Below are 26056 nucleotides of genomic sequence, written 5' to 3'. Positions count from 1 at the left end.
CGATTTCAATACAATTTTAGGCTGTTTAGGGGGTAAGGTGTATCGGTGGTGGAGGTCATAAAATTTTTGTTACCAAAATAGGGGGGTTGCAATTTTATTGACGTTGACTTTTTGTAAATTTGGGACCCCCGAAGAAACACAATATCTTACCTAGTGGCATAGGCTTGTTAGGATGTCCTTCTGGTGGGCGTGGCTTCTCACTAGCCCCTCCCCTTAGTAGGCTTTGCTGTAACTGTCTCTGTAGGTCACTCATAGGTGGTTTTGACTTTGAATTTGGCACCGGTGGCGGTGACTTCAGAGGAAGATCAGACGGTGCTTGTTGATGCTGCAACCTATTGTTCAGTTTCTGTTGCATTTCTTGGATATGTGATGATCCTACATTAGAGGGCGCCTTTTTCATCGGTTTTGGCCTTTTGGTTGGTTTATTTGAAGGTGGTGGTGGGGGTGGCTGTGACGGTAAACTGTTCATGGTTTCAGCTGTGTTGTCAGGGGAAGGGGAGCAGGGTATGCTGGGATACTATTTTGACGGTTTTGTTGCATAGGAGGTGCAGGCGGTAGATCTGATGGCATACTATCAAGGTTTTCAGGAAATTCAGGATAATCATCCGCTTCTTCGTCATATCCTTCATTTGTCTGACCCCCAAATGGAGCTTCTAGTCCTAGAGGGAAAGTACTGGATGTTTTTTTCTTGGTAGGAATTTCTGGCGCTCGTCTCACAGGAGTGGTACCGTGTCTGCCTTTTCTCGTCATATTTGATGGATCGTTGCCGTATATCACTTCTTCTATTGGTTCCGGACTTTGCGAGGGTGGGGAGTGCGGATGACTTTGCGGCGGAAATCGTGGTGAATCTATTGGGACGTTACCCTTCATGTGTACGTAACCCGCACCGGCACCCCTACGGATGGATTCATCATTTCCATATATAGCATCTTGTTCCAGCTCGCCTTCTGGAAAGTCTTGCGATTCGTTCATACTTTGGTGATTAGATGGAAGCTCAAGCATCTTGCGTTGGCGTAATGACTGCTGTTCAGTTATTGGTGCTTCGCTCATCTTGAGGTTATTTTCCCTGTCGACATTATCATATATGTCATCTTGCATTGGCTCTTCAGCTTGTGTATTTACCATCTGAAATAAGGAGACAGATAAAATGCCTGGATTAATGCTATAGATGGTGACCAACTTGAACTATATACCCAGTGGTGGTGCTATTACAGTGTGGGGTACTGCCAGTGGCGTAGCTAGGGGTTGTGGTGCCCAGGGCTAAGGATACATAATGGCGCCCCCTCCCCCACTTCTTGAAACAATTTGCACTATAGGGCCTATCACTCATTAATTTGGGTTATAAGGCCCTTCGCACTTGATTATTAGTTTCCTGTTTAAGATTTTGAAAAAGGGACGAGGTGACTTTTAATTATGAATTATTAATTATCTTTTATTTTCTTTATTTGGTTTGAACTATTACAAGCAACTATCGACTCGTTTTGACAAGGGCGGGCATTTAATTATTTCACAACAATATTTGATTTTATAAATAAGTGAAGGTGGAGTTGTACTCTTTGTTCATTCATCATTATTGTTGATATTATTAAAGTCAGAAAATGTCAAGTAGAAGTAGTTGAAAATTATTTTAAAGGAGAAAATTGGAAATAAAAATAAAATAACTAATTATTTTGAGATTTTCAATTTTGGACGCGGGCGGTAAACAGGAAACTAATAATCAAGTGCGAAGGGCCTAATGAAGTTGAATATCGGTCATATCAAGTCACATGGAATGCATGCAGGCAGAGTGGTTTTAATAGTGAGCTTTAGTGAGACTCAGTTGGGTTAGGGTTAAACTTGCCTTCACTTACTCCAGAATTGGCTTTAAATGTCCCAGTTCTCCCAGTAAAAACCCAAAATTGGCAAATTTTTCACTTTTTACTGCAATTTTGCTCAAAATTTGTTGATTTTACCCTTGAAATTCACTTCCCCTCACCCCCGAAAAAAATTCATGACACTGCCACTACTGGTAGCCATTTTATAAGTTTTTCAAGTTCTTGCTCCAATTCTCGCGTTTCACAAATATGATGCGCCTCCAGCGGTCGCTAGGTCGAGGCCAAAATACGCAGTGCATCATGGGAAAATGGTCGACATCCAAAGCCCGCGTAATACGAATACAATACAGGAACATGCATCATTGTGGGTTTAAATGTCATTATAATGATGTTACATGCGAATGCACACTAAAACAACAATTTACAACTATAGTAGATCCATTTTCTATCTATTGATTACAGGGAATCCTTCGTGGAGCTGTTTTCAACATATTTATTATCACACTCGCGTGAAAATTCAATAGCAGCTAGAACGGCGATGTCGACTCTGGAGTCAAAAATTTGACTGCCAAAAGCAACCGCTGGCGGCGCATCGTATTGTGAAACGCCCGGGGGGGCACTCAACTTTAGAAGTGACGGGTATGTGCGTACCGGTGTTGCGAAGTAGGGGCCTATCGGTAACAAAGCGTTATTTTAAAAAAGGGGTCATTGGGTACAAACAAAATAAAAAAGGGTTCACTGGGTATAATATTTTGAAAAAGGGGTCATTGAGTATAAGATTTCAAAAAAAGGGTCATTGGGTAGAAAATTTTGAAAAAATGGAGCAAAATTTTGAAAGTTTCGGCATAATTTTGAAAAAATGGAGCAAAATTTGAAAGTTTCGGCATTATTTTGTTGCATTTTGATGATGCTCTTCTAGAAAATCTAGAAAAAAAGGGGTCATTGGGTAGCCGCAACCAAAAAAAGGGGCGTCATTGGGTAGCCGCAACTAAAAAAAAGGGGGTCATCGGGTATGACTTTAAAAAAAGGGGGGCATCGGGTATAGTCGACTTCAAAAGAGGGGGCCTATTGACAGGCACATACCGTCACTTCCAAAGTTGAGTGCCCCGGGTGAAACGCAAGAATTCAACAATTGGGCTATTCAAATTGAATTACACACACCCCATATGAAAGACCTGCCCTTTAATCTCCCACACAGGGAGTGTGAATTTCAAATGAGGTTACCTGAATGGGTAAATCCATTTGAAATTTACACTCCCTGTGTGGAACACAATGTGGACATATGTTCCATAGGGGTGTATGGATTTCAACTGGAATAGCTTAAGGGCTGGGGTATGAACGTTTGGACAGTATTTATTTTGGGACATTAGAGCACATCAGACATATCGAATTGTATTCAGAATACGAAGAATGTCATTCTGATATCAAATAATTTTGATTTTTTGAAATTCGCAATTTAATACACATTTTATGGCAAATCATTAAAATTGATATTTTGATATTTAACAGTACTTGAAGTAAACTTTATAAATCTGATGATTTATACTTAAAGTGTATGTAGGTGGGATGAAAAGCCGACAATCAATTGAAAATTTTGACCTTTCATTATTGAAGATATGGATTTTTTTCCCAAAACACCAAAAAAATTAGGTCTTTTTGGGAAAAAAATCCATATCTTCAATATGAAAGGTCAAAATTTTCAATTGACGTCGGCTTTTCCTCCCTACTACACAGGGCCGTTCGACCATTAGGCCAGGTAAAGGCGATTCGCCTAGGGCGGCAAACGCAGAGGGCGCAAAAAAAAGGGGAAAAAAGAAAAAAAAACGGGAATGGAGAAAGGAAAGGGAAGAAAAAATGAAGGCGGATAAAAAGAAAAAACGGGAGGAAAAATAAAAAGGGGGCGAAATGAGAAGCAGAAAACAGGGGGGAACCAGTGGCGTAGCGATGGGGGAGGTGGAGGCACGTGGGGGCACCCGTGAGGGCGCCACCCTTAGAGCAGGTGCCGCCCTTAGCCCGGGGCCCTTAGGGGACGCCGAATTGGCCAATTCAGCGTCGATTCTGCGCCCCTCCAAGTGATGAAAGTCAAAATTGATAGGCGCCACCCTTAGGGGGCGCCGAATTGACCAATTCAGCATCGATTTTGCGCCCCTCCAACTGATGAAAGTCAAAATTTTTGTGCGCTTCGCGCGCATTTCACACAAGATCATTTGAAATATCAATTTAAGACCGATGATGTTCAATTTCATTATAACCAAAATTAATTAGTGGTAAGCCCTATTTGTGCATATTTTCGCTCGCTCCGCGCGCAATTGTTTCAAGAATTTTGGGACGTCCATTATGTACCCTTAGCCCTGGGTGTTACAAAACCTAGCTCCGCCACTGGGAAAAAACTGATGAGTTTTCAAGGGGGCAACCCCCCTTAACACTTTTTTGGTATGCTTAGGTGGGGCGGCAAGGAGCGGTTTTGCCTAGGGCGGCAAAATCCCTAAGGAAGCCCTGCTGCTACATACACTTTAAGAATATATCATTAGATTTATATAATTTACTTGAGGACTGTTATATATCAAAAATTTGAAAAATATCAAATTTTTATAATTTGTCATAAAATTTGTATTATATTGTGATTTTAAAAAATGAAAATTATTTGATATCAGAAAGACATGCTTCGTATTCAGAATACAATTCGATAGGTCCGAGGTGCTCTCATGTCCCACAAAAAATACTGTCGAAACGCAATAAACGCTCATTTTAGATCCCTTAATACTGGCGTACTTCTTACCTCTATATCCATGCCATTTGTGCCATCAAAGTCATCACTGTTAACAGTGTCACGCCTGATGGATGGGTAATCCTGTGGCTAGAAACAAATAAATATGTGTGTTATGACAATGCAGTTATGGGTTGGGGGTAATGGAGCCACTGGGGAAATGGGGAGGGGCAGTGGTGTAGCCAGGTTTTCGGAACCGAGGGGAGGGGGGAGCACAACTTGTAAATGTACCGACGGAAATATTTTTTGCCAACAGAATTTGTGAATTGTTGACCCCAATTTTTTTTTGGCCAGTGCAGTCCTCAAGAATCTAAAAAGTGGGGGGGGGGGGGAGGGTTAGGGCAAAGAATGTCAAACAAATTCTCACAGCGTTTTTACGTTATATATCAGTATCCTTCTATGTGCTAGCGTAAACAACCAAAAAGGATTGAGTCATATCCAAAAATTTTAAGTATTTGTAATGAGCGACATGTTCTTGGTTTCTTCAACATGTACGCACATAATTGTCTATTGTTGACCCCCAATATTTTTTAGCCAAGGCCCATCTTCTACCGATGGCCTAAGATGAACCGACGGCAATAATGAGCGGAGGGGGAGGGGCACCGACCCCCTGGCCCCCAATGGCTACACCACTGGGGAGGGGTGAACTTTGGGGAAATCGGAACATGTTTAACTTTGGCATTTTTTATCCCAAATTGTTGTTTGGGGAAATCACCCCCGCCCCTCCCTCTGTGGTGCCGACACTGCAGGGGGCACCCTCAAGTGTGATGATGTTGTATTAATTCTGACTTCATACACATGTAAATTTCTTTTGCCCCAGTATTTTAATTAGCCTCATACAAAGGGCCAGCCTATGTACTAAAGTATCCAATTGGAAATCAGAGGGAGTATATTTTTCAAATGGAATTGGCTAGGGTAAATTAATTATGAAACTTATACTTCATCTCTAGCCTATATGGCTTTACCTATACCTCCCACAACTGGGGTGAGTATTTCAAATGGAAGTTACCCAACTGTCTATTCTACTTGAAACTCTTACTCCCTCTGTGAAATATTTTACCTTAATCTTTAACAGGGAATGTGGATTTCACCTAGACTATCCCAATGCATGTGAACTTACCACTGGTACAGGTGCCCTATTACTAAGCCTAGGATTTTCCTTTTGTACAGGTGTCCTATTAGGCCTAGCATCTTCCTTTCGTTTATTTTCCTCTGCATTCCGAGCACAGCAGCCTTTTCCATGACTACGTAATCGACACATAATAATCACAAAAATCACGATTAACAGAAGAAAAAGGAAAATAGCGATTGGTACTGCAACTATCCATGCAATGTATCTCTCTATACAATATTTGTCAAATAATAAGTTATCGCATACGCTGCATATTGTTTGATTATTAAAGAAATCGTCGCTACGTTGCGTATGATGCGGACACTCCTCCAGACACTCCCCTGTCATGTTCATGGTTACGCAGTCCGCACACTCATCAGTATCTAAGGCACACTGGCAACTGTATTTCTTGTTTTCACATTTTTGTGTGCAATTAATGCTGCATTGTTTAAGAAAATCAGAGCAGTCGTCTGCGGGTAATAGTGCGTAATTATCACTGCACGTGAAACAGTTGTCATGGCAACTGTCATCAGTGGTTGGTGCGGCTGTTGTGGTTGCTGTGGCTGTTGTGGTTGGTATGGCTGTTGTGGTTGGTATGGCTGTAGCTTCTGCTGTAACCTGAAAATAAAAAACAAAATGAGAACTCAAAATAGGATAGTAGTAGGGATGGGGTAAGGTAAGTGCTGACCAGATTTCAAAAAATGTGGGGCCCAGACTAGGGATTGAGAATAATGTGGTCTCTGGAACTAAAATGAGGCTTGTTTCTTTCGGGGGGAGGGGGGGGGTTCCTTTTGGCGAAAATTTCCAAACATTTCTCATCAATAAGATCTTGGAGCTCAAATTTGAGGCTAATTATAAAATGCAAGTTCTGGAAACTTCAAGTTGGTGTCTCCAGAATGGAAAAAGAATTTGATGGATGTGTGAGGGGGGGGGGGGTTAGGAGTGGAATTAATGGGTCTTGATGGCAGCACTTATCCTTAGTGCAAGGTATAAGGAGAAATTCAAATTGGACGATATCTTTATCAAACAATCGAATCTTCAAGAAACTGAGTTTATGCACATGATCATGATGTATTTTGTCCTAGGTTTCTGATGATTGTATCCAATCTTCTTTGGAGTGAGTGGGGGGGGATGAGGATCACTGAGTGCCACTTTAAATGTAATTTATCTGAGAATTAAATTTGCCTGTTATGGGGGTGGTGGAAGAAGACTCAAACAGTGTTTAAAAACATGAGCTAGTGTCCTTCTGCCTCACCCCCAACCCCACCCCCACCCCTCCATACATATCATTATGTCTCATTAGGCCATTGTGTCTCATTAGGCCATCCATTTCTCTTTTTTTTACTGCAAGGTTGACTAAAATATATTTAAATGGGTGAATCAAAAGAATCAGTGAGTATCATTTTTCTTCACAAAGAGTGAAAATCACTCTAAAAGAGTGACATCTTGCATGATTTTAATTTTTCAAAGAGACAAAAGCACTCCAAAAAGTCAATCCCTCTCATGGCAAGTTAAAGAGTAGACAATTCACTCTTCATTCAGTGCATACAGCCCCTTTTGGTGACAGAATAAGGTTATGGTACAAATATGCGCGAATTGCTCGAAAAATTTGGATGAAATATGATGCAAAAGTGGAACTTGAAAAATGTGTGCGAAGCGCGCACAAATTTGCACTTTGTGGGTTAAAATGCCCAAATATGAGGTTAATTTGGTCAGAAACCCACATACAGGCATCAACATTGGGGGATGATTGTATAGGTATGAGAGGCAAACCTTAGTTAACACATTGCTAGTCAGCCAAATTCGCCTAGACCGGGGCCCAAACACAATACATATTTACATAGAAATTTAAAAGAACAGATTGGACATGCTGGTCAAGGAAACCTACATAAATATGTTTTCTATACTTCACTTGACCCAAATATATGATTTTTTTATGGTGATAAGACAATCGCACATGGAATTTTAGAGGGATTTTGATAGCAATTCCATTAAAAAAAGCTGCTATCATCATGAGACTAAGATCTAGAAACACCACCGAAATGCTGTTTTGGGGAATTTTGCTAGCAGAATCTTTTTGATGAAAGTCGATCTTTGAAAAGATGTAACTTTGCCACGGAAAGTGCTATGACAAAAAGGTTTTCAGTTTTGGCTTTCTTTACTCATGGGCTTTAATTTGATATATAAAATGATGTAGTTTGATGGCAAATTTGAATTCACCTAGCATACTTAAATGAATGTATGGACCATCCCCCTGGCAAAATATTGGGGTGATTTATCCCCTCATCCCCCGGGATCTACGCCTGTGCTCTTTTGCAGTGAAATTCACTCTTATAGAATGATTTCCCTCCAAATGGAGTGAAATGTGAAATACCGACTTCACTGTCTCTGGCGCACTCTTTTTCATAGGCGTAGATCCTGGGGGATGGGGGATCAATCCCCCCAATATTTTGCCAGGGGGGATGGTCCATACAATCATCCCCCCCAATGTTGATGCATGTATGTGGGTTTCTGACCTCATTAACCTCATATTTGGCAATTTTAGCCCCCAAAGTGCAATTTTTTCATGCTACGCACGAATTTATTTCATTTTAAAACAATATTTCATCAGTTTATCTTCAAAATGGCAAAATTTTCGCGCGCATTTGTATACCATAAACTTATTCTGTAGCCAAAAGGTGCTGGATTCACTATACTTCCAAGAAATTTTTTCCAACCCTATCCCCCCAATGTCAAAGAGAAATCTACGCCACTGCTCTTTTTGGAGTGGAAATTGTTCGCAGTGACCACGTCACTCTTTTGGAGTGAAATTCACTCTTTTTTTATTTCTTTCTTTTTTTGGACTCCAAATAGGTAATACTCTTTTTGGAGCGAATAATCCTTTACTGTGACATCGAACACTTACCACAACTGCCAGAATAGTCGCACATGCTAAACCAACGTGCCAAAATGTCATTGCGAACTGTGATGATTGCCCATAGCGGCAACAACAGCCACTACCGAAGTACCATTTCCGAAACATTATTTTTTTTACCAAAAGTTCCGCATGAAAACGAATATCAACGCCAACATGGAAGAAAATTGTTGTTATTTTGAAAATTGAACCACATCAAGATAACGCCAGTAGAAACACGAGAGAACACTCTCTGCCTTTGCTGAATAATTAGCCTTTTGTTCTAAAGTTGTAAAACTAGATTCCAAACTGATAGTGGTAGTAATAGTAGGCATGCCGGAACATTGTTGTAATATTATCTGGATATTCTGTGTGGGTATCTCCCGAATCATATCCTGGTAAAATATTGTGCAAGGTATATTTGCAATTTTATTTCCGTGTTCTGCGGATATGATGTTGTCGACCAGTCCAGGTAGTATGTGCATGGTTCAGGTAGCACGAAGTCGAAGTTCATGTGAACTGTTTACAAGCTTACAAGATAACCAATGTCGCATGTCGCCCACATTGACATTGACAGATGAAGCAAACACAATGAAAGGACCTTGACAAATTCCCAGGTCTGGCAAATTTAAGTCGCCCAAATGTTAGCGCCCAAATTATCAATAACGATTGTTAACTTTATATGATAATATGAAATTAAAGCAGTATGATATCTGGCCGGTCAAATAAGACAAAGCTGTTTAAATTGTTGATTAATCACTTATCTGAATTTTGTCAGATCAGAAAAACCTAAAGCGCGACAAAATTCGCCCAATTGTTAGTTTATTGTAATAACGGCAACACTGCCAACAGTGAAAACCTTGAGGGTACATAGAGCCCGTGTGCCTTGTCAATCGTTGAAATACGTGGATCCTATTGGTCAAGAGTATTACCAAAGTTAGTTAACTAATTTACATGATAAAAGTTTTTAATCTTCTTTCCCAGTCGTTTATGGAACGTTCAATGGCGTTAATTGCATGGCCAGAGGGTAGCTTCCTCACCGTCATCATCAAGACCCGGGGGCATCATGTAAAAAAGTGAGAAACTCACTCTCCAAAATAGTAAAAAAGGTAATTCACTCATAGTGGAAATCACTCTTAAAAGAGTAAAATCATTCTTAAAAGAATGAAAACCTTTAGGAGTGGTTTTCGTTCTTTTGTATAGGAGAATCTTTTAGGAATGATTTTCACAGGCTCTTTTCATTCTCATAAACACGTAATTTCTAGGTAGGTATGCCTAGGCCTGATCATGTTTTTGGTTGTAAAGGGTAAAAATGTCAACTAACTCCCATTTTCAGGGGAAAAAATGTCAAATTGCTCGTCTTTACATAGGCCTAAGAATAAAAAACGGTATAGAAAAGTTTAGGCCTACTTAAGTTGTTATGTCATGAGAGTCAAATATCACCGTGGTCTGATCTTGTTTGTCCTCTATCGCAGTAGGCATATACATAATACATATAGATAAAACTATTCTTTTTTTTTCTGATTCGTGTCAATTTAAGTTTACTTTTTCGAGGACTGTTAAATGACGGTCAATATTATATCTGTTCAGTTTATTTTTTGCCATACATTTTGTATTATATTGTGAATTTCAAAAAACAAAATTATATCAGCTGATCAGAAGGACGTACTTCGTATTCAGCACTATGGTGTAGGCCTATCTGATAGGCTTTCATGTCCCACATAAATACTGTGCAAAGATGGGTGACCGATAGAGTCTCATGTAAAAAAAAGTCCTCAGTATTTTGTCTTTCGACTTTCTATAACCATAACCATTTCATATCATTTTATTTGCCAGATGAAAATATTTAAAAACATTCAACAAGCACGTAGTCCCTATAATGATTGCACAATTCAATACATTAAAAACCCTTTCTTGGAGAAAAACAAGACTCCAGTCTATGCATGATCATGATGTCGATGATGAGGAATAAAAAACACTCCCTCTGTGTGCATGCAGGGCGGTCGAGGGGGGTCAAAATGGGGGAAAAAGACGGATATGCACAATGATCATTTTGACCCGGTAATATCAGTGTGATTAAACTTTTATCTGTTTATAGCAGTTCGTTTAGAGACGACTATGCATGTAAAGTCTTCGAGCTTCCAAAAGTGATTTAATAAGACAAAATTAACGAATAATGTGCGCGGGTGTAGAGCTCAGTGTGGTATTTTCCACTATTTTGGCACATGCTCGGGGTGAATAGCTGAATTTTAGTAGTAAACGGGCTCCTTGCCCCTTTTCTTTGCCTTCCCGCTTTTCTCTTTCAAAGTTTTGTCAGGGTCACTTTTTTCTTTCATTTTAGTCGGGGGGGGGGGCACTCTGCCGGCCCCACCGCTACTACTGTCGGCATGCAAAAACATGAAAATGGTTGGTTAGCATGGGTACATTCTATACAAAGGTGCAAAAAAGGCAAAACTTATATAGTGATATTTACGATTTATGAGCAAATCGTTGAATCTACCTTTTTATAAGAGAATTACCTTGTAAATGTGTTGGGACCAGAAAGATATATACTCTGCATCCTAGATCCCGAGGTCAAGATTTGAGCAATGAGAGTTAGGTTATTGAACTACGCCATTGAAAATGAGGTTATTTTGAGAGTAGACCTACAATAAATATGCTCCTTGCTCTAATAACAACGAAATTGGGCCTGCAATGATATTACACAATGCTCCTTATTCCAATAACAAAGGACTTGGTCTGCAGGAATTTGCATACAATGGAGTAAGTATTGAGATCAATTACACAATGAACATAGCCGGTGATTCCACCTTTCGGAGCCGAGGTATAGCTGAAAATCACCAATTCACGAAGTTGGATATACTATTTATATTTATGTTTTACTGTTACGGTGAGTAACTATCAATCTATTCTTACATTTTGAAACAAAATCAATTTTTTAAATTTTACGAAGGCCTAAAAATTAATACATTTCTTGTCACTTGAATAGGCCTATCTAGTGTTTAGAAACCCGGTCTCAGGCTTTTAGTATGGGGTAGTGTTCCGATCGCACACAAAGAGGTATAGCTCCGGGATTTGTGCACAAGTTACACCCAGTTTAAAAGGTGGATCATCATAATTATTTTACCTTTAAACAATCTAATCCTATATAAGTTCAAAGAAGCAAAATCACAGTACTGGTATGAGGTCATATAAATACCACTTTTGTAAAAAATGAATAAATCTCAAGGAAGCATATCTCAGGTTGATAGGAAGCAATTTTAGACTGCAATTTTAGGAAGCAATGAATATACATCATTATATATCTCAGGTTGTTGGGATTATGATAAACACATATAATTATGATCTTTTTTCAAACACATCTAATCCCCAAATCTCAAGTGATAGAACGGTGTCTTTTTTTTAAAGACTCTTCTTGTTTCAATAAATTGATGTGTAAGGCCGTATAAAATTAATGTTTTGGTTCTCGTCCCCTCCCTCCTCAATTTCTGGGATTTGTCAGATTTTTTTTTTTTTTTTAGATTTTTCAATTATTTTAGACTTTGGAATGATTTATGAATTTTTCATACATATAAATAAGTTTATTAGAGAACAGGGACCACTTCCAAGTCTTTTTGTGGTACTCTAGGGGGTTTATCCCTCAGAATCTCACATTTGAAAAAAAAAAAGCTGCCTCATCGTTTCCTCGAGCACTGTTGGAAAAGACCGAAAACTACAGACAATGCTGATTTTACACCGAAAAAAAACAACAACAAAAACACCTCCCTCCCTCATCAATTCATGAAAATCCTCTGGACGAGAACCAAAATATTAATTTTATACGGCCTAAACATGAATAAAGACCAAATATGCTGATGAATATGAATTATGATGGTTAATGTTTAGCAATTAAACACGTGATATGTTAAAGCATGTACTTCCATGGTTAAAATTTGGTGTTTTTGTTTCAATTACACATGTTTAGAATTCAATTATACAGTCAGGTTTTGTAGAATCCGATTTTTGCAGGTCATTGACCTATGTGGAAACAATCATATAGCATTTATATAACTGGTATATAATCGCTTTTAAAATAGGCCTACTGTCGTACTTTGAACTCTTGAACCTCAATCCCGACCTAAATCAATCATCGATAACACGTCATGAACGAAACGGAATACAAGCAGTTCTCTGTCACGATGAGATAATAGATCAAAACAGGTAGGTATCTATCGATACATGTCTAGTATAGCTGCCTGCAGGCATGTAGGCCTAAAGGCCTAAAATCTTTAGATTGTGAGTTTGGTTGCCGATCCATGCTCGTCCTCGCAGGTTTTTCTCCGGGTGCTCCGGTTTTCCTCCTGCATCTAAAATCGGACCTATATCCCTGTCCCGTCATATCCGGATGGCGTCCCTTAAATTTAGTAGCCTCTGAGCACTATTGGGATTAGCCTGGCTTCGGCCGAATGTTATAAATAAATAAAAAGGCCTAAATCTTTAGATTTTAGGTCTTTTGGGAAAGGTCAAAATTTGATCGTCGGCTTTTCCTCCCAGCTACATACACTTCACGTACATATCAGCATGTTGATTACATTTCTTCAATTGTTTCAAAACGTATTGGTGTTATACGTAGAGTTAAATTTTATCTTCCATCAAGTACTTTGTAGGCCTATATGTTAGCTAATGCTTTGATCTACCCACATTTTGACTACTGCAGTCCTGTTTGGTCTAACATCAATGTTGAGTATTCAAATTCTCTTCAAATTCTTCAAAATAAGCTTGCTCGTGTACTATTATCTGCTGATATTAGAACCCCAATTGATGTTTTAATGTCATCCCTTAATTGGGATAAACTTGACAAAAGATGGAAAAATCAGATTCTTTTGCTTGTTTTTAAATGTCTTAAACATGATGCGCCATCTTATTTGTCACCTAAATTTATTTTCACTTCCTTCACTCATTCCAAAAATACCCGTAGCCAATCATCCAATTCACTTGTAATTCCAGCCTGGCAAAACATACAAGGGAAACGTACTTTTCTTTTTAGAGGTAGTACTTTTTGGAATAACCTTCCAACTGATGTTAGATGCAACCTGTCAAATATGAGTGTCAATACTTTTAAAGCCAATGTAATCAAGTAATAATCTTTTAATTTTGTTTAATATTTCTATACATACATGTTGTTTAATATTGCTATGTTGAATTATATTTAATATGTTCAATTTTTAATACTTTGTTTGTATAATTTTAATCAGGGTCTCATGGGAGACCAGTATTGTATTACTGAACTGAGTAACCCTGAATAAATAAAGATTTACTACTACTACTACTACATTGTAGATTTATAAATTTTATTTCGAGGAATGTATATAGAAAACTAACTAAAAAAATCACCATTTTTTAATAATTTGCCATCAAATGGTTTTTTTATATCAAAATTATTTGATATCAGAAGGACAATCCTCGTATTCAGAATGCAATTCGATGTCTGATGTGCGCTCCGACATGACCCACAAAAATAGGGTAGAGCGGGGAGTGTTCGCCCTAGGGGCAGTTTCGCCCCGTGCGATTCTCAGCACTACGGCCATCGGAGGATTTGGCGATGGCAAAATTAGGTGACATAGGTCATAATAAACTTCTCATATTAGCTATGATAGGAACGTGTTCATCGAACTGCAGCCAAAAATTTTTTACCAAAACGTAATTTTTTCTTGCATTAATACTTTTATGAGATTGTGGTCGTATAGCCGAGACATAGGGCTTTCACATGGGTTAATCAGGTCATCTCTAACCTTAAAATTGACATCGCTAGGCTGGTCAGAAAAAAATAGGGTGAACACTCCCCGCTCTCCCCTACTGTACAAACGTTGCTATCCGATCCCTTAATATTTCGATCGAGAAACCAGGTTTCGCAGAAAATCGTGGTTTTTTTTTCAATTACATTGTACACTCTTAAAAAAATGACCACGTTTGAGTTAACTATGCACCTTACCCCTAAATTGTGGTCAAACTGATTTTAACCACAAAAGGGTCAGAATTTGACCACAATTTAAGGTGCATAGTTAACTACTACGTGGTCATTTTTGGCCACGTTGTTTTAAGAGTGTACTTTCTCCCAAAATCTGGAAAAACTTGATTCGTTAGAAAATTTATGAACATTTCGGAGAAACTTGCACAGTTTTTCCAGAATTTGGCAAATTTACGAACAGAGAATCGAAAATTAATATTGTTTGGTCTCAGTCTTTTTTCCCGTCAAAATCGACCTTTCTCTCGATCTGATTTGGCGTGATGTGAATATATAAAGCAAATGGCAGCTAATATCTCTATTATCATCTAACAATTATGTAGGCCTATTTGTTATCAAAACATCGTACCGACGAGGATGGCTAGTTATATAATGGACGTACGGGAGTACGGTGATAGGCCTACTACACGTGTAATTATGAAATATTTGACCATTTCCAAATATACCTATGTTTTGCCATCTGGTTTCTTCTCAGCCATGCGACTCCTAAAGCGACATGCATGTTTTTCCATAAGTTTGTCCGCATGTGGTGAGTATATGAGCTCTCTATTCGCCGTATATAGAAGTGACGTAATAATTGGATTAACTATGCAATTGCAATAGAGGAAAACAATTCAGTATCGAAGTTACGTAATGTTACTATGTCAACGGGATCACGCGCTAGAGTAATGACCCACGATCGAAATGATCACCACATAAAGTATATGGCACTCGAAGGCATACCAAAATAGCGTGATCCGGTAACCAAGAGAATTACGTAACCACTTCGATGCTGAATTCTTGAACAGATCACCCTGCATGCACTACAACGTTCACGCGTACGTATACATTGAACCAAAGACGTCAACGAAATGCTGATCACTCGCACCAGGGATTCTATTAATGCTCGCACTGTAAGATAAGTAGGTCTATAAGAGCGGTATTGTATTCAATCTATGATTACAGACATAGGCCTACACACTACACAGGTGATGAGTGCAACCTGCTTGTAGTGAAGGGTGATCTAAACATTAACAGTCCTCGATGTTTATGTAGCTGGGATGAAAAGCCGACCATCAATTGAAAATGTTGACCTTTCATATTGGAGATATAAATTTTTCCCAAAAAAGACCTACTTTTAATTTTTTGGGCCGCGGGGGAAATTTTTTTATCTCAGTTCAATCGAAAAGGTCAAAATTTTCATATGATGGACAGCTTTCATCCCAGCTACATAGGCTACACTTGAAGTACATATATCATTAGATTTATGCAATTTACTTCGCGGACTGTAAAATTTCAAAAACTTCCCCTAGTATATTACGCCATGTTTTTTGTAACCCCCCCCCCCCCCTAAATCTTCGTTCTGTGTTTTGGCATACAGTCGTATCATAGTCGTGTTATGATACATCGCCATAGGCTACCGGTACCGTGTAACTGCTGTTGCCTATTGTTTTGGCATACTGTCGTATTACATGGCGTATCATAATACATGTCATAATACCAATTCTTGTTTAGTATATTTAATTTCCTGGATAATCTCAAAAAACATTTCAAAACAATTAGCTGGAATTCAAAATAGTTTTTAGTTGGGCTTAGGCTTATTTTTTATCTAAAGGTTGTGCTTACATTGTATTATCACGCCTCATCTTATGTTGGAGAATGTAGGTAGATTCATCCTTTGCCCTGTTCCCCTGTGCTGATTGTCTGTGTTCTTGTGGGAATCAATTAGGTTTAGCCACTTTGAAAGTGACTTTGTCACTATCTGGCTATCCCTGCCAGGGGTTCTCTTGTCCTTTGTTTAAATTGTTCCTGGTTAAGGCATGCCATCTCTCTATTTTCTCCAACATGGGTCAATTCAATTTCAATTTCTTGCTTTATGACCTTCCATGGCTTACATTTTTATATCTTTGCATGTGTGATTTATATATTTATGTGTAATTTTGATATTGTGCAATATTGTATATGTATATGTGTCTTTTTGCTGGCAAATAAAATGATATGATATGATTACCCCAAGACAGAGAATTTCCAAACTTGGACTAAAATATGCGATATTTGTCTGCCCTCAGAGAGGATCATTTATTCAATACACATATACCAATATTTCTACATAAATGCAATAGTTTGAAGTACTGATCATTTACATCACATAATTTGATAAACATCTTTAGACCTGAGTAAAATTCTCATAGCCACTACCTCCCGGTAAAATTACCACTGAAGGCTAATTTAACATAATATAACATAGGCCTTTATGATAGAATCGAGTAATAATACCCGTAGACATTACTTCCCGGTAACGTACCACTGAAAGCTAATTAACGATATATACTATAATAAACTACGCAAAAAAAGTTTCTTTATGGTTAGGAAATTTACCCACTATTAAAATCTAGCGACCAATTGTGTACTTTTGCTAAATAATCGCATGCGGGAGATTGTCCTGCGCATTTTGACACCTCAATCACTACCCTACGACACTCCTGAGAAAAGATATGAATGTTTAAGTAACACGAAGTCGAAAAATGAAAATTGCAAAGAAGCCTATTCAATGGTTTTAGAGCTGATTCACTGATCCAAGACGGTTTCATTATTCCCGCCTTTTCAATTTTAATTTAAAGCATTTTAATTGATGCATGTTGGATAATCCTTTGCTTATTGTGCAGATGAATGATCAAAGACAAAGGTGAGTGGGTACTAAGACATTTACGTTTTGAGAGATGGATTTGGAAAAGGATTCAAAACAGGTCATGATTATCAGCTGCATTCCTGGAAGCAGAAGGAATTGAGACACTTGAGTGGCCCTCCAGAAGCCCTTATCTTAACCCCTTGGAGAACCTTTGGGATCAGCACAAGAGACGAGTCAACAAGAAGATAAAGGCAGATACAACAGTGGTGGGATTGCGTCGCATCGTTATCAACGAGTGGAACTGGGTTGAGCAAGGTAACATTCGACGCCTCGTTAGGAGCATGAGACGCCGCGTGGCTGCTGTAAGGGAAGCCAACGGTGGACACACAAAGTATTGAAAGACTGGTAAAGAAAGAGATTAATCTCAAGTTAAGTTGGAAGCGGCAGTATGATGCCTGAAATGTGCTCAGCAATTAAACAAAAAAATGTTATCTGCATAGTTGTTGTTTTTTGTGTTCTTTTATGCTGAAAACTTGAATAGGCCTTTTTGCAATTTTCATTTTTCGACCTCGTGTTACTTAACCATTCATATCTTTTCTCAGGAGTGTCGTAGAGTAGTGATTGAGGTGTCAAAATGCGCAGGACAATCACCCGCATGCGATTATTTAGCAAACGTACAAAATTAGTCGCTAGATTTTAATAGTGGGTAAATTTCCTAACCATAAAGAAACTTTTTTTGCGTAGTGTATTAGGGCTTGAATAAATCGGAGAGCAAACATTATCCATAGCCACTACTTCCCGGTAAACGTACCACTGAAAGCTAATTAACAGTATATAATATAATATTAGGGCTTGAATAAATCGGAGAGCAAACATTATCCATAGCCACTACTTCCCGGTAAACGTACCACTGAAAGCTAATTAACAGTATATAATATAATATTAGGGCTTGAATAAATCGGAGAGCAAACATTATCCATAGCCACTACTTCCCGGTAAACATACCACTGAAAGCTAATTAACTGTATATAATATTATGACCTGGTAAATCATACCGATAGCCACTACATTCCCGTGAATGCTAATTTAACATAACATAATATTTATCAAGTTAACCTAATATTAATTATTAGGCCATATGATCAGAATTGGTATCATTAACATGATTAAGAAATAGTAAAAAGATCAATAAACCGCCCTTAAAGAAGTACATTTTTCACATCAGGGCTGGGCGGGAGGGAAATTTCATCACGATCCACTCTGATCAATTGCAGACAAACAAGTGATTCAAATGAGCTAGGCAGCCAGCCAACATCACAGTGCCCAAACAAAGCAGAGAACTCCCATTAGATACAACAATAACATAACAAAGGGCTCAACCATTCTCTGCTGGGGTAAATTGGTTCTATTTAGACAAGCTAAATAAAACCGTATATGATATGATATGACATGTCTATGTTGTCAAATTGTGTATATTTTGGCATACTTTCGTATGAGTTTGCAGATTAATTACTTATAATTAGTGAATGAATAAAAAGTTTGTATTATGTTGAGAACAAAGACAGATATATAATACTTATTGATTATATTCTTTGATAATAATAAACATATTTTACTTTGGTGCTCTCCAGTGGGTCTTCAAAAATTGGAACAACTTTAAATGCGATTTTCTCAAAACTGCATTTTTCGACAGTTTGCCAAAACAGCGACGAATTATAATACCAATTAGCAATAATTTTAAATATCATTGTTTGACAAATGGTGCGATATCGCACCATTTGTCAAACAATGATATTTAATGTTGTAATAAATTATACATGGTATGAACATGCATATTGATATTGATAAGTTCTGTATGTCCTATTATTTATCATTTTACAGGTGATATCATCATATGACGAATTCGAATGACAAGTAGGCCTATATTTGATTCATCATCAAAATGATGAACCGCCGCAAGTTGTGGAAATCTCACCAAGACTGATACCACCATAACCAGACCATAACCCTATAAAGCTCTATAAGATGTATTATTCCATCGCACAATTTGAAATTATTTCTGTGAAATTTGGACACTTCATATCCATAATACAAATTCCTCAACTTTTCCAAGATTCGCCACAAGCTTAGACAATTGGGCAACAAATCAACGATTTGCCTCGTATTTGGGCTGTAAATTTCAAACATTTCAAAGATTTGGTTCGTTTGGGCTGAAAGTTTGGTCGACATTTCATAGAATTCGCCCGTTTGGGCTGAATTGGTTACATTTCGAACGAAGAGTAAGCCATATTTGGGCTGTAAATTGATTGATTTGCCCCATAATTTGGCCTGAAAGTTTGTGTCCGCAGATGTTACATTACGATGCCGTTCTTGCGTCTCAAGAAGAACACATTGGCCTTTGTTATGTTTGTCAGCATTATTGTCATCATAATGATTTTACACTTTGAGCATTCAATGCAAACTGTAAAAAACATTATCCCGAGTTCTCCCATAGACTCTGCTTCCATCTACTCCAGAGGGTCCACGTCTCTTAAAAATGGTATTAAAAATGAGAACAAGATATCAAAGCTTACTGAAGGGCAGAAAGATGCAGTCAATTTGGAAACAGAAGAGGAAGTAATATCAGAACTTTTAGAACTTGACAATATGCTTGACAATACTACAAAGAAGTTGGAAAACATCACTACCGTTACAGATTTGATTGTGAAAAGGAATTATATTACACTGAAATACGGAAATGGGACTTTGGAGCAGTCCGAGAGTAACCATGACAACAACTTAAGTAACGAGAGTAACCATGACAACAACTTAAGTAACTTTAAGGACGATAACAGAACTGGAAGTAATAAAAACAATTCAAGAAATAATTCGATAGAGGAAGTTACTGATAGGCCGCCTATATCTGTTTCGATTTCCTCTAAATCAAAGTCGTCTGCAAAACCACGAGTTACTTCGCAAGATTCAAATAAAGCAGTTGCCATGGTGACACAAAACACCGTCGTTTGTAAAGAAAAAGTTGAGATTTTATTTGAAGAAAATGATATGTTGGCAACAGTTTACGAAAATATGAAACCGTCTTTACTGGACACATTGAATGTTTTGCCCAACACTAGAACGTTGAGTCTTGACATACGAACGTTTCCTGATTGGTTTAGTTCAGATGACATCAGATATATGCAAATGATGTCAGTAGCATCAATTGATGACGTGTACACAATTCATCACCATCTTCAACTTAAAATGTTAGTATTTGATTCATATAAAAACAGCACCAATTGTACACAGGGTAAAATGCAAGTCCCCCTTCAGCGGTGCCTGAGGTGTGGACTCCGAAAAATGCCGAAAGATACCGACGAAATTTTTGCATTCCATCTCGACAGGGTTCTCGGTGTTAACAGGACTCCACCTGCAATTGCTAGAGTATTTAAAGACTTTGCGGAACCCGAGTCGGAAAACGACTGGGATGAGCGAAATCAGAAGGCGGCAAATTCAACTGGTGTGTATCCGATCATGTGGTGGGACCCCGAGATTGGTCATGATACGGGAGATGGGGCCTTCATGAAGGATCAGAATTCATTGTCTATATCCTGGTCCAGATACCAGATGATTTTACACAATCTTTGTTGGGTTGGGAAGTCGACTCCTGCAGAAGATGAAGATTGTCCTATTTATCACCAGGACTGGGTGAGGATGGCAATATTTGACTTTATTCTGCAGGTAAATACATAGGTCTAAAGGGAAGACTATAAATTACACAGCCCCTAATCTACTCCCGCTTCTTGATCAATACTATTTTTTGGATTAAAGGGCAGACTTGCAAAAACAAGTTTATCTCCATTCGAAGAGAATAATTATTACATTACAAGTTGACACTCGTTGCAATTTTTTATGCGTATTTCTCCTAAAAAAAGAGAAATTGTGTGGGTAAAGTTCGGGCTCGTACGTGTTCTTCCCCCGTTTGAAGCGAAATTAATTTTCAAGGCAGCGGGCTGATGACGTAAGTAAATGAACCGGACACTATCATGCTCTCATTTACTTGACAAGTTTGACAATAGCAACAATGAGTTGTACTATTATTTACCATAACAATGCTGCATAATAATATGCAGACTATTGTTCTCATTTGGGAAACAACGCCTCACACAGTATTGTTACTAGGCGTTTGCTTTGTAATATTTCATCCAACTGAAATACCCATAGTATTGCAATATCGCACAGGGAAATCAGATACACGAGTTTGTGGACTTAACACGGTTTATATACTAGTCTGAGATTGATCACGCTGAAATTCTAAGCTCAAAATATTTTATTATTTTTAGTCCAAATATTTCTCATATGAATTGTAATATCACAATTTACTAATATATAAAAAAAAGAAGCGGCTGATTTTATCCATATGTTTAAAAACCATTAAATTTGTAATACTTAATTCAGAATTTTTTGCTGACAACAACAACATTTAATACGTTCTGTGCATTGAGAATGTTTATAATCCCTTCTCTCAAAGCAGGCACATCTCATTTCATGACGTTAACTTTTTTCTAGGTCAAATCTGTCTCGTTCGAAGGAACTCATCGCTTAAGTTGGTTTTTGCGGAATATCAATTTTAACGTCTTATTTTCTCAAATAAGGAGTCATTTTCATTGTACTCATAATATTACATTGCCAATGATATGATGTTGTCCGAGCAATAATATGACCTTTAAGTAAACTTTTAGCAGGGAATGACAAACCTTACGAGTGTCGGAGAGCCCGCCCATAGCAGTGTTTGTATTCAATATAGCTGAAGCCCAAGAGGAATTAAATGTCACTCATGGTTCTATTATGGAGATTCCAAGGCTTGACATAAGGGGTGCCACCCGGGGGGTCTTCGAAAAATTTTGTACGGGGATGTGCCACGCAGACTTTCGGATGCTGACTTTCTCTATACCTACTTTTGCTGTTTTTGCTACCCATCAGTATACCAATTTTCAAGAAAAAGCACCCAAAAAGCACCCAAATTTGCCATAATTGGGCGCTTTAATGGCATTTTTGCCCAAATGCGCCCAATTGGGCGCATTGGTATCCACTGAAAAGCCACCCATCGATATACCAAAATCGCTGAAAAGGTACCCCAAAACCGTGGCACATCCCCGTATACCTTCAACCAGGAAGAACCCCCCCCGGGGGGTGCCAATTCCGGCTCGTGTGCATGATATTTCTCGGAAGGTGGAAAACGCCCAAAACTTTCGTTTTATATATTATGGACTTTAACTCGAGACAGCAAGACCTATATATTATAATATAAATCCGCATATTTGTTTCCTTGTTCATATTCTTCGAGTAAATGGCCCCTGCCCTCCCACTAGCCTTATCTTCCTAGTATTCTTTTTCTTTCCTTTTTTTGTTTAGAACCACGACCGATTGGATCGTGAATGCTGTGGCTTCACGCAAAACATCGGTGACGATCTCAACTGCTTTACGACAGAAGAACAACACTGCGTGAACACACCAGACAACAGATGGCTGGTCCACATCTTCACAAGGTCTAGTGATCCACGCAGGCTGGTGTTTATCGATAATAAGTTCAATACTGCTAGGAATGGGAATAATTTAAACTACCTGTTACTGGAAGGAATAACAAGGTATGCGTATGATCATTATATTTTAAAAGTTTTTTATCCAATCTATTTTTTTTAGAGAAAACTGGCTTGAAATTCACAGTCATGGGTAACTTTATAACTATTGGATATAAACTTGTCACCTTGCACACAGCATGATCTAATGATAGCCGGTGGGATAAATCCACTGGTCATCTAGGATTCGAACCTGGGACCTTTGGTTTACTGGTATATTGGACAAGTAAACAAAAGGTCTACCAACCGAGTTAAAGAGTCAGCTGGGGACGAGAAGAAGATTTAATATATTGTTTTCAGTTCGATCCTGATTCTGATAGTATAATTGAAAGAGGTTTTGATTCAGACATTATACTTCCGAAATCGTAGTTTAGAGGAAAGAGGCTTGAACGCTATTGGTAGAGCAGGTTCGAATCCTGGATGGTCAATGGAATTTTTTTTCGCTGGCTATCATTCATAGTGTGTGATAAGAAGTTGAAACAATTAGAGACGAAATTCATAGTTCTAATAAAACAGCACTTACTGTGGACGTTTCGAAATCTGACAGATTTCTTTATCAACACTGAAGTTGTTGTGACGACCTTCTGTGTACAACTCGTTGTTGCTTAGCAACCCGGTTGCCAGTTGGTTTTTTCAGGAGATCGTCAAATACGTGAGTTAGGTTGTATTGCCCCTCGTCTCTGTTCATGGTGGTGCCCTGTTGTCTGATTTTCACTGCTTCTTTAATCCATCGTTTGTATCTGTCTGCCTCTTTGCCTAAAATCGAAACGTCCACAGTAAGTGCTGTTTTATTGGACTAGAACTGAATTTCGTCTCTATTTTCAATAACACAGTCCTGATTCTATTTATGTTTTTTAGAATTACGTAAAATTGTTCTAGTGAATGTAATTGTTATTTCCTATTGTATTTTCTCTCCTCAGCATTCCGACGAAGATTGCTGAAAGACTCCGATCAACAGATCTTCGAGATATCCTGTTCGAATCCTTGAGACACGATCAGGTTTACTGGAATAACGTTCTTGAAGGAGAGAAGGGAGCGGTCAGATTATGGGGCATTATCAAGGAAAGGATACAAGCTTTGATGAATTATGCAAATGTGCATGGGTGGAAAACTTTGGATTAATGGACCGTTCACAAACACTTGTAAGGGGGGGGGGGGTGATGCAAAAAAATTTCATTGCGAAAATGTTTCAGGCCCCCCCCTCTTTACAGACCTCAAAATTTCAGGGCCCCCCTTTTGACATGAAAATTATGGGTCAACCCCATAGAAAAGCATCATATAAACTCAATTAGGAGGGTCAAAAATGTCAGGGCCCCCTTTTTGCATCAGGCCCCCTAACAAGTGTTTGTGAACGGTCCCTAATTGGGCATGGAATGATTTTGCCGTTTTGGGGAGGAGACTCATTGGCGTAGCATGTGTCATCCTGTTGGGGGGGGGGGTACAAGTCTTTTTTTGGCAATTTTCCCATGGATTTGTCAAAATTTCCAAATCAATTGGGAGGCAGATAACCCACCCCGTGCCCATATGACGCTGTCTGCCTGGGAGGTGTGCCATTTTAGGTGCTCCGTGTTGCTGCAACATTAAAGAATAATTTGATAATTTAAAACATTATTTATGTCTCTTTTTTTAAGTACTTTTATAAAGTATGTAACCTTACTTTAACTGCGGTTAATATTCTAAAAATGTCTCGTCTGTATTACATTTTTCTTTTCTTGTACAATGTGCCAGTGTTGTGATGAAATAAGACTGAACTACACTACATTTCGGATGGATGGCATTATAAGCACATAATTATTATACGAAGAAGGAATTTTTGGAGTTCCTCCCTGTTAATAAAGTTTGTTAACATTGTAAATGATAAGCAAATTCTGCATGATAACAAATTGATTCAATTCCAAATTTCATTCTGTATGATAACATTGATTCAGCATTAACATTTACGTCACCCGCTGAATGAAAGAGGAGCCTATTAAGGTGGTACTACACTGATAATAATATTTGTGACTATTTTTGCATTTTTCTCAAAAAAACAATAACACACTGGTAATAAAAGTTATGCATATTATAGGGGCAAGGAATCCAGTTACTACACTGGAATTTCAGTGACTCAAGACTTAGACAAGCGGTACGTTATTTATGATAAGAAAGAGGTACCGCTAGGCGCTAGAATGATGTGTACCTCATTAGCTCTCATTTCTTAACATATGAACCGCTTGTCTTGAATCACTGAAATTTCAGTGAAGTAATTGGATTCCTTGCCCCTATAATATACATACCCTTTGTTACTAGTGTGTAGTTATTTTTTGAGAAAAATGCAAAATTAGTCACCACATTTATCAGGGGTTGTAAAAACGAATGACTATCCAGGGTCTCAAAAAACCCTTCTGAATTGAAAATTGATATAACTGTCCTTGCTGTATGTATAGATATGGTACATAATTTTTACAAACTTTACTTCAAGTAGACGTTTTGGGTTTATTGAAAACGTTTTTACAATGTTTAAATGTCGGGTTATATAAAGGTTTTTAAAACGTTCTTAAAACGTTTTATATGAAAAAACACCACAACAACATTTTAAAAATGATGCCTGTGTTACTGTAGATTGTTTTGGGAAACATTTTTGCAAAATGTCAACACTTTTAAGTGTTATTTAAAAATAACATATTGTCAGAATGTTTTATATCAAGTTTCCCAAACTGTATTTTGGAACGTTATATAACCCAACAATAAAACGTTTTCCGTAAAACGTTTTGTGTTTGCTGAGATACTCAAAGTCAGTATAATTTTTTGAGCTAAACAGCAATCCCTCGTCCCCTCGAGCAGTCCATCAAAAATAAATGTCACAAGAAACTATCACCAACAAACTACTAGCCAGCAATTTTTTAAAAATTTAGATAGTAATAAAAATTTGGCTACACGCCTCAAACTAAACAAACAATTAAACAAACAAACAAACAAACAAACAACCAAGTAAACAAACAAACAATTAAACAAACAATTAAACAAACAAACAAACAATTAAACAGTCAATCAAACAAACAATCAATCAAACAATTAAACAATTAAATAAACAAACAATTAAACAAACAATTAAACAAACAAACAATTAAACAAACAATCAATCAAACAAACAATTAAACAAACAATCAAACAATTAAACAAACAAACACACAAACAATCAATCAAACAAACAATTAAAGAAATAAACAATTAAACAATCAATCAAACAAACAAACAATTAAAC

The 26056-nt window shown here is 37.9% G+C and overlaps 2 protein-coding genes across 2 annotated transcripts; one reads left to right on the top strand and one right to left on the bottom strand.

Annotated features, from left to right (window-relative positions):
- Positions 1-323: 323 nt before the first annotated feature.
- LOC140163162 (uncharacterized) lies at positions 324-9135 on the bottom strand. The gene is made up of 4 exons (XM_072186545.1): positions 8598-9135; positions 5702-6310; positions 4594-4671; positions 324-1125 (listed from the first exon to the last, which is right to left on the bottom strand). Exons 1-4 carry the CDS (start codon positions 8712-8714, stop codon positions 466-468), a joined length of 1464 nt encoding a protein of 487 aa, XP_072042646.1. The 5' UTR covers positions 8715-9135; the 3' UTR covers positions 324-465.
- A 9948-nt stretch (positions 9136-19083) lies between these two features.
- Positions 19084-24008, top strand: LOC140163161 (Golgi-associated kinase 1B-like). The gene is made up of 3 exons (XM_072186544.1): positions 19084-20914; positions 22589-22821; positions 23733-24008. The coding sequence occupies exons 1-3, from the start codon at positions 19559-19561 to the stop codon at positions 23932-23934; spliced, it is 1791 nt and encodes a 596-aa protein (XP_072042645.1). The 5' UTR covers positions 19084-19558; the 3' UTR covers positions 23935-24008.
- Positions 24009-26056: the final 2048 nt, after the last annotated feature.

Source organism: Amphiura filiformis, chromosome 10, assembly GCF_039555335.1.
Source record: "Amphiura filiformis chromosome 10, Afil_fr2py, whole genome shotgun sequence".
NCBI lineage: Eukaryota > Metazoa > Echinodermata > Ophiuroidea > Amphilepidida > Amphiuridae > Amphiura > Amphiura filiformis.
This window is presented reverse-complemented; position numbering and strand designations above follow the sequence as displayed.